The sequence below is a fragment of the Gekko japonicus genome, unplaced genomic scaffold (genome assembly GCF_001447785.1).
Source record: "Gekko japonicus isolate JY-2015 unplaced genomic scaffold, Gekko_japonicus_V1.1 scaffold612, whole genome shotgun sequence".
In the NCBI taxonomy this organism is placed as follows: Eukaryota; Metazoa; Chordata; class Lepidosauria; order Squamata; family Gekkonidae; genus Gekko; species Gekko japonicus.
In genome coordinates, this window is record NW_015177026.1 from 178,826 (window position 1) to 188,472 (window position 9,647).

The following is a 9,647-nucleotide window of genomic DNA, read 5'->3' on the forward strand; positions in this document are numbered from 1 at the left end:
TCCGTCAGCTCTGGCAGGAGGAGGCCCGATTATCTACCCAATGCCCCTGGGTACAACCATTCACTTCCCGATAGGGGCTATGTGCAAGGCCCACAGCTACCGCAGGGCGCATCACAGCACAGATACTAAAGCCAACAGCTTTGCAGCCCAAGTTACGGAGTCAAGGGGACACAGGTTCCTTCCCCAGTGTTGCCTCCAGGAAGCAGAGCTCCCTGCCGCAACTGGAGCGGCTCATCTTCCTTGACGAAGTCAAGTCAGCGTCGACAGTAAAGACTCCTAAATTTAGCCTCAGAAAGCCCAATCTCCCCCCCCCAGTGGTGACACAGGGAGAGATACCAGAAAGGGAACCTAGATACCGACCGACCAGGAGGGTCCGATCCGGCAAGGTGACACACGGCTGTAACTGGATCCCCGCCCCTCCCCTTCTCCGAGTCTCCTGAAGTCGGCCGCCTTGGCCGCTCACGAGATCGGGTCCCTCAGCCAAGGGAGAGATTTGCCCTTGGGGGATTCTTTCCTTCACGGCAAGGCACAGCTAAAAATATGACCTGGGGGGGGGGGGGGAGGCACACTTTGCGTTATTCTGGACGGGTGCCGAATCCCCCGGCTCTGGGAAATGCAAGGACACTTTCGGCCAGGAGTCCAAGTGGGTGCCGATATATTTTTTTTGTTTCACAGCTTTTTTTTAAAGCCACCGAGGGCTCTTGCCTTCCGTTCGCAGGAGAAGTGGTATTCTCCCGCTCGAGGCACTCGAGAGGCCTCGCCGCTAACTTCTTAAGGCCTCTTTCGTGTGCCCCCAGCCCCACCTGCTGGACACACACCAAACTGTGTTACGAACACAGATGTTGTAAGCAGTTCCCTTTTTCCCCCCAGGACGCAAACCATGACAACATTCCTGTCAGGGTTATCCGCAACCGAGCCTTCTCAGAGGGGAGGGGAGAGGAGGACTGACGTTGGCCCGCTGCCAATTCCGAGTTTATACCACAGTCTCGTTCCCTTTCCCGGGTTTCGCCCAGCTGTCGGCCCTTTTCTCCCCTCTCTTCACCCTCCCCGAGTTCACCAGCCTGTTCGAGCACTTCTGCCAGGTGTGGAGCGTCTTAGCCGACCAGATCCACATCCCCGACGTGATGCCCACCAGAAGGGACATGAAAATCTTAAGCATCTCCACCGCCATGTTGGAGAGGCCCGCCGAGTTGCGGAAGATAGTCCAATTGGAGATCTTGTAGAAGTAGCACGCGATGACGCAGGTGGCCGGAACGGTGTAGAGCACCGAGAAGACCCCGATTTTCACCATCAGCCTCTCGAGCTTGTCCGTTTTCGTCCCGTCCTTCTGGAGGTTGGAACGGATTTTGAACAAGGCCACCAGGCCGGCGGCGATGAAGAGGGTCCCGATCACCAGGTAGGTGAAGAGGGGGGCCACCACGAAGCCCGTGAGCGCATCGAGGTTCCGGTTGCCGACGTAGCACAGCCCGGTCAGCTCGTCGGCGTCAACCAGCCTCATGATCAAGATGACGATGGTCTTCACGGCCGGGATGGCCCAGGCGGCGATGTGGAAATAGGAGCTGTGCATCTCGATGGCCTCGTGGCCCCACTTGAGTCCGGCCGCCAGGAACCACGTCAGCGTCAGGATCACCCACCAGATGGAGCTGGCCATCCCGAAAAAGTACATCAGCAAGAAAATGATGGCACATCCTGTGTTCTTGAGGCCCTCCTGGATTAGAACAGGTTCTGCCGCCTCTTCAAAATCGCAGGAAATCCTTTCCCGGCCCACGGTCAGCCGGACAATGTAAGCAATGCTATAAATATTGTAACACATGCTCAGGAAGATGATGGGGCGCTCGGGGTAGGAGAAGCGAGAGGAGTCGATCAGGAAGGTCAGGACGGTGAAGGCGGTGGACACGAAGCACAGGCTGGCCCACACGGCCATCCAGATGTCGGTGAACTCCTTGGCCCACCGGCTGTAGAGGCCGGCGTCGTAGCTGCACTTGAGGACGCAGCTCATGCTCCTCTTGACCCAGATGTACTGGTCCGAGTTAGATCCCATGGCATGGCACTCTTCTCCCGGGTGCAGGGGGGCTTTGCTGTGAAAGGGCACCTCTTCGTCCCCGGGGCCTTCCATGCACATGTGGTTGTGATCGTTCTGCGGGGGGAACTTGCTGCAGTTCAGGCTCTCTGGCCAGGAGAAGCCAAATTCCTTCAGGACCGGCTCGCACCGCCGTTTGACCGAGAGGCACATGCCGCCGCAGGGGCCGATCGGGATGTTGATCTTCTCCGTGCACATCGGGAAGTAGACCGAACACAGGAAGAACTGGAAGAGACAGAGGCAATCAGGCGTCTATTGCTTTAGTGCTTTCTCCCACCCCACCCCCCAAGAAGCTTACAACCAATGTTCCCTCTAAGCTGTGGTGTCCCATGAGCCAAAATCCCACTTTGTGAGCTACTGGCATTAAAGTTGTGAGCAGGTGATTTGGCTACTGCAGAAATTAATTTGCTCTGGAGCCATCCTTCCTGAGCGAAGACAAAAATGCGTGAGCCGGTGGCGAAAAAACTGTGAGCTAGCTCACACTAACTCAGGTTAGAGGGAACACTGCTTACAACAGGCCCTGTTTTAACCTCACAACGACCCTGTTAGGTAGACTGTGGGATTGGTCACCGAGTGAGCTTCCATGGCAGAAAGGGGGGGGGTGTTTCCCATCCTGGTCTCTCAGATTCTAGCCCAGCATAGAATCATAGAGTTGGGAGGTACCTCCAGGGTCATCAACCCCCTGCACAATACAGGAAATTCACAAATACATTCCCCCCACACCCCGTGACCCCTGCTCCAGGCAAAAAAAAAACCCTCCAGGATCCCTGGCTAAACTGGCCTGGAGAAAATGGCTTCCTGACCCCAAAGTGGCCATCAGCATTTCCCTGGGAATGTCAGTAAGGGCCATGAGAACGAAGAACTGAGGCAACCCTTCCTGCCCTCCCTCTCATGATCTGCCTCAGTTCACAGAATCAGCATTGCTGTCAGAACGCCACCAAGCCTCTGTTTAAACATTCTAAAGGTAAAGGTAAAGGTTCCCTTGCTCGAAAGCCAGTCGAGTCCGACTCTAGGGTTGCGGTGCTCATTTCTGTTTCAAAGCCGAAGAGCCAGCACTGTCCGAAGACGTTTCCGTGGTCATGTGGCCGGCATGACTAAACACCAAGGCACACGGAACGCTGTTACCTTCCCACCGAAGTGGTCCCTATTTATCTACTTGCAATTTCTTGCTTTCGAACTGCTAGGTTGGCAGGAGCTGGAACTAGAGACGGGAGCTCACTCCGTCATGCGCAACTCGGGTCTTGAACTGCTGGACTACTGACCTTCCACAGCCTGCAGTTCAGCGTCTTAACCACTGCACCAAAACAAGAATTCAGTGGGTTACGCCAGGAAACCAAGCTTTCTTTCGGCCTCTTCCAACACACGTCCCAAGAAGAGCACGTAGCAAAGATACCTTGAACCGTCTCTGAAAGTCTTCTTGCTTGTTCACAGATTGAACAAGACCAAAAGACTTTCAGAACACCTAGCAGCAATGCTGGTCAATACATGTGCTTTCCACAAAATGCTCCCCCCACCCCATTTCAAGCCAGGCATATTAGAAATACATACTACCACCCTCTTAAATCCTTGCTTTCTAAGGGCCAGTTTACAGAGGCAGCAGAATTTTTCTCCAAAATGTACTGCTTTCGCCTGTGAGTGCAGGGATTGTCCACTGGAACTCTCACAGAGGGACAGTGTGGTGTAGTGGTTAGAGAGTTGGACTAGGCTCTGGCAGAACCAGGTTTGAATCCCTACTCGTGCCCTGAAAGCTTGCTGGGTGACCTTGGGCCCGTCATACACTCTCAGCATAACCTACCTGACAGGGTTGTTGTGAGGATAAAATAGAGAATTATCTATGCCACCAGGGAGAAAGGTGGACTACAATGAAGTATATAAATTCCAAACGTATAGAGTCTGAAAGTCTCACACGTAGAAAAGACATTGACTGGTAAGGAAGGCTCTGCCTAACTTTCTTCTGTGACATGTTACACACAAAGAGTTGTTTGCAATCAGAAACACCCCCCCCCCCCAATTCTCCTGCAAGGGGAGAAATCCAGGAAAAGCATCACTGCCCCGGGCCACACGGCCCGGATATCGCGGGGGGGAAGCCTGGCTGTTTGCCCCGGAGCGAACTACCGCGTGGCAGCCGGATCAAACGTCCCGCCGACGTCATGTGGTTGGGGGAGGTGCCGATCATACCTCACTCCTGCGGTGCGGCAAAGAAGTGGTGCCACGGGAGTTGTGGGTTTTTTTTTAACCCAAGTGTTTGCATGCACCGTTGGGTGCTTGTGCGCACCCGTGGAGACTTGACAAAAAAAAAAGTTTTCGCGACGGGACATGGGCGGGCGCCGGATGCCACGAGCTAACACCGGAAACGTGATCTGACGCTCGCCCTTGCCCCGCGGTTTCCGGAAACTAGTACCTCGGAGGTACTAGTTTTTTACAGCGCATCTTCGGAGTGAAGCCCCGGGTGAGCCACAGGAGCTCTACGCTTCCCAGATGTGGCGGTGAGATCGTGCCCGGAAAATCCGCCTATCTTCCGTCTCTCTAGCGTGCCTAATGCTCCGTGTGACCGGGGCCACTATGTGGCTTCTCCCAAAAGTGTAGACTGGTTTAACTTTGAACCCACTGCAAAAGCGAATGGCTTCCATCTGAAAGTTCGCACATTCCACTCAGGTTCGGTTCTTGGACAGGCACATCAGAGACAAGGTAAGGCTGCCTCTGGATTTCTAGTCCTCAAAAGCCCAGGATCAAAATCAGCACTGCCTCCCATCTACCAGGTAAGCCAGGGGAATAGATTCTGACAGCTGGAAGAGTCTTGGTGCTGCTGGGAACCTTTGCAAATCACTTAATGTGCCCATTTTACAGACATGGGACTGAAGGTCGAGTCAAATGCAACAAGAGGGTCCGTGTATTTAACCCGGTGCCCTCCCATCCATATATTAAAGCGGTAGAAAAGAGCAAGATAACCAAATTTGTGGCAGAGTAAGAGCTTTCGTGAGTCACTAGTCAAGGAAGTGCCTACCCTGCCACAAATGTGGTTAGTCTTGAAGTTGCTACAGGACTCTTGCTCTTTTCTATTGCTAGACCAACACTTGATATATAAAGGGGTGTGCAAGGAAAAGGACTATTTAAACAGAAAAATGGAAACTAGACTGCCCATCTGAGGGAAGCTACACCCCACCCCCTCCTTATCAGCCAGCACTCTGGGGGGGTCTAAACTTCATGGGGATGCTACGCCTCCACCCATTGTCTGATCTGGCCCTTGGGTGATGAACGTATCCACGCCAACCCCGAAGATGACTTCATGAAGCTTAGTGTTCTCGGCTCTTCCCATTGGTCCTCCAGATTCTCAGGTAGGAAAAAGTCTTTCCCCAACACCTGAGATCCTCAGCACTGGACCTGGGTCTTCCTGCAGGTCCTCCTCCATCGATCCCTGGCGCCACAATGATTTTGGGACAGTCGCCCAAGCCCATCCAAGATCGCTCCGGACAGAAGGGCAAAAGAAATGCAAATCCAGGTTTGTCACATCCGAGCCCTACTCATCCAGCTTGGTGTAGTGGTTAAGAGCGCGGACTCGAATCTGGGAGAACCGGGTTTGATTCCCCACTCCTCCGTGTGCAGCCAGCTGGTGTGACCTTGGGTCAGTTATAAGTTCTTTTAGAACTCTCAAGGGCAGTTCTCTCAGAGCTCTCTCGGCCCCACTTATCTCACATGGTGTCTGTTGTGGGGAGGGAAAGGAGTTTGTAAGCCACTCTGAGACTCCTTTGGGTAGTGAAGGGCGGGGCATAAATCCAATCTCTTCTGCTTCTTCTTCTAAACAGAGTCACACCCAAAAGGCTTCAATGTAAGGAAGGAACGCAGCTTAGGACTGTACTATTGGTTGCCTGTAACTGGGTAAAGAATCTGCTTCAAGGGGTCAAGGAGGGAAGTTTTACAGAAGTAATTTTCAAGGCCACAAATTACCCCGACGGGCAATCAAAATACGTGTTCAGATGTATTTTCTGTGGGCGTGTTGAATTTTTTAAAAATACACGTATCGGCTGTCCTCTAAAACTCGGACGCTGCGGCCGTCCCACTGCTGTCGGGCGATTCTATTCTCGTGCTCGAAGACGTTCGGTGCGAAGACTCTTCCTCCCGGGGTGCGAAAATAACTGGCGTGCTTAAGGCAGAGCTGTTTCTCGTTTTGTTTATTAACTCCGATTCAAAGTGTGCTCTCCAGTGGCAGCCGCAGTCCAAATTCTTCAGCTGCCAGAGGGAACGCACTCTTGGACAGGGGCAAACCTGCCAAATCGGCAACGAAAAGGTTTGGCTTCATCCTTCTTAACTGCTGTGGACTTCGTGTGCAAGTTAACCTCCGGGGGATGGGGGGGCTGTCAGGCGATCTTTTGAATATGCTCCTTCGAGCCCCTCCTGGATTGGAATGCTTCTTGCCGCTTGGTTCCTTATCTGCAGATTCACACCCTGTGGGGAAAAGTCTGCTGTTGGAAGTTCCTGCGGTGGCAGGCCGGCTGCTTAGCCCTTCGCACAGTCCCCTCTCTCTCTCCAAAGCTGCTGCTCTGTCGCATAGATGTTTTCTGGGAAATATCACTCTGCACACCTCCGTTGTGAGAACTGAGCAAACTGCCCAGGGTCTCGGTTTTTAAAACAACAACAACAAAACACCAAAATACGACCTTGTGAGGATCTCGGCTACAGCCCTGATCGGAAAGGGAGAGGTTTTCAAGGCAGGACGATGAACCAAAAGTTAACTTCAACTTTGGAAAGGGCTGGAAGAGATCTCCTACGTGGCTTTGAGGCACGCACCTGCCGTTCTTTCCAAAAGCTGCGGCACGTGACCGGCTGTCTCCGTGATCTCTCTATCTGCCCTCCCACCCCAAAAATACAAAAACGAAAAGAAGCCCGCATACTCCTGTCGCCGCATGATCCTTGGATAACGTTCTCTGGCTCGGATGATCTCCCTCGAATGTCACCAGCATTTCCCCCTCTCTCTCTGCAGCAGCCGAATCCCATGCTCTGCATTACAAAAAAAACCCCCACAGAACAGGAGCACACCAAATATTGTGGGGGGTCTTCTAGGAGGCTATGCAGGGGAGCATCCCTTTCCAGAAGAGGGAGGCAAAGCGGCTTTGGGAAGCAGAGGCGGCAGGTGTCAGCCACTAACCACAGGGCAGTGTAAGGACAGTTTCGATGTTGCCTGGCCGCACAGGACTCCAGCGTGTCTACTCTTGAGGGATTCTCTATGTGTCTTTGGGGGGAGGCAACTGCCAAGGGGAAGGGTTTCAAGTCTAGGGAAGGGGGTGGGGGCAACAGCAGCCCAGATAAGCACATCTGCAGATACTACAGAGCAATGCTCCCTCTAAGCTTTTGGAGTCTTGTGAGCCAAAATTCGACTTGGTGAGCTCCTGGCATTGAAGTTGTGAGCGAGCGATTTGGCTACTGCAGAAATTAAGTTTGCTCTGGAGCCCTCCTCCCTGAGCGAAGACAAAAACGTGTGAGCCGGAGGCTAAACAACTGTGAGCTAGCTCACGCTAACTCAGCTTAGAGGGAGCACTGCGAGTCCAGACCGACGCTATCGGTTGCCTGATCCTGTAGCCCAGGTCTAGCCGGATCTTGTCAGATCTCAGCAGTTAAGCAGGTTCGGCTCCAGTTAGTTTTTAGATGGGAGACCAGGGTTGCTATGCAGAGGTAGGCAAGGGCGAACCAAACCGCCCTCTGCTCACCTCTTTCTTGCCTCGCGAGAGCCCTCCAGGGCTGCCAGAAGTCATCTGTGACTTGAGGGCCCTTTCCGCCACCACCAGTTCTACGTTGTCACACACAGAGATCCCGAGTCAGCGGCAGATCCTTGCAAAGACCGAGGAGGTGCATCTTGAGGACAAGGAGAGGCTCTGGTTGGTCGAAGGGGACTCTGAGCTGGGGAAGCCAGGAAGATCAGCAGCTCCGCCGTCCAGACCAGCGGTGGCTGAACCGGGTGGGGTGGGGGGGAATCCCATGTAGCTGACAACAACCAGAAGGCAGATTCCAAAGGGAAAGCGGGGCCCACAAACCGAGGTTAGGGCGCTCATCACCGGAACATCATGGCACGGAGTGGGATAGGGCAGAGGCAGTGGAGGGGCAGGTGCCGTCGTAACCAAAGGGCACGGAGGAATAACCAGAATGCGGCTCTGGGAGGGTCCCGAGCTCTCTGCCACTCCAGCATCCCGGATCTGCCACTGTAGCTAGCTGGGACGGGTTAGTTCCCCCCCCCCCCAGTCTGGATGAATCAGCAACACGCCTGATCCCTGACAAGCCTTCTGTCTGGAAACACCCCGGAGCGGATTAGCATTTCCCTGTCTCCGAAGAATGGTTTTAAGAGGATGGTGGGGTGGAGGCGAAAATCCCCCCCTCCTTCTGTTGCCCCAATGGGGAAGAAGCCAGTGCGGCTATCTGATGTTGCAGGACAGGAGGGCTGACCTGAGATTTTGCAATCCTTAAACAGGTCTGCTCAGAAGTAAGTCCCAGTCTGCTCCATGGGACCCACCCCCAGGAAAGGGTTCTTAGGACCGCAGCCCCACAATCTGTTTGCAATGCCCTGGCTTACCGCTGCTTCACACTGAAAGAAGAAGAAAAGAGCACCTCTGAGCAAGCGCAAAGGGCCCTTTGTGTACTAACCCAAGCCAGTACTCAGATGTCTAGGATTATACAGTTAGGCACCCATGGTCAAGGGCAAGATTTCCAAGGAGGAACAAGCTGCAAAAATCCATTCCCTAATTTAGGACACAGGTACAACGAAACTGGTTGCGGGTTCCCAAAGCAAAAGAACTCTGTACATGCCCCGGGGCAACCAAGTATAGCTTCATTTACACGGGCAACTGTACGCAGGCTTATTCCAGTTTAAACCAATCCTGCGCAGAGCTCCTCCAGTCTCAGTCCATTGCGAGCGACAGGATTCGACTGGGGCGAAGGCACAGGATCGCTTCGCTGAGCCGCGATTCAGCCCCGGAGCTCTCGCAACTGACCCCGCGGTTAAAGCCCGGGGTCCCTCCTCGTAAGAAATCTCCCATGCTGTGCACGTGGACTCGGTCGCCAAGTGCCACAAAGTTCGGGGGGACTTCCACCCACGGTTACGGCTTTCTGGAAAAAGGCAAACTGCGTCCGCAAAGCCGCCCTGTGCCTTCTCAGCCGCCCAAGGGGAGAGTCTGGAAGGCGAGGCGGGGTGGAAAGCCATCGCCCAGGCGCAGCGTGTCCCTGCAACTGCAACCCCCGGGAAGCCAAGCTTGCAACGCACCGCGCAAAACACCGACATAAACACAGGGCGGGCGAGGGGACGGGGGGGAGGGAGGCGAGGGGCACCCACCTGCAGCTGGCTGGAGCAGCCGTACTGGATCAGCGGCGTGAAGGTGGTGAGCTGGAGCTCCGCGTCGGTCTGCAGCTCGTGGCCCACCAGGTTGGGCATCTTGGTGACGTTGTAGCCCAGGTTCTGGCACATGGCGATGCGGATGCCATCGCAGCGGCGCTCCTCCTCGTCGCCGAAGCCCCGCGCGCCCCGCTCCAGCCACAGCGCCCACAGCAGCGGCACCAGCAGCAGCCGCGGCCGGCCCGCGACGCC

The 9,647-nt window shown here is 54.5% G+C and overlaps 1 protein-coding gene across 1 annotated transcript; it reads right to left on the reverse strand.

Moving 5' to 3' along the window:
• Positions 1 to 323: 323 nt before the first annotated feature.
• On the reverse strand, positions 324 to 9,647 carry FZD4 (frizzled class receptor 4; the record flags this gene model as incomplete). The annotated part of the gene is made up of 2 exons (XM_015427834.1): positions 324 to 2,305; positions 9,396 to 9,647. Coding segments are annotated over 2 exons (1,584 nt in total), but the record flags the coding sequence as incomplete, so codon positions are not given.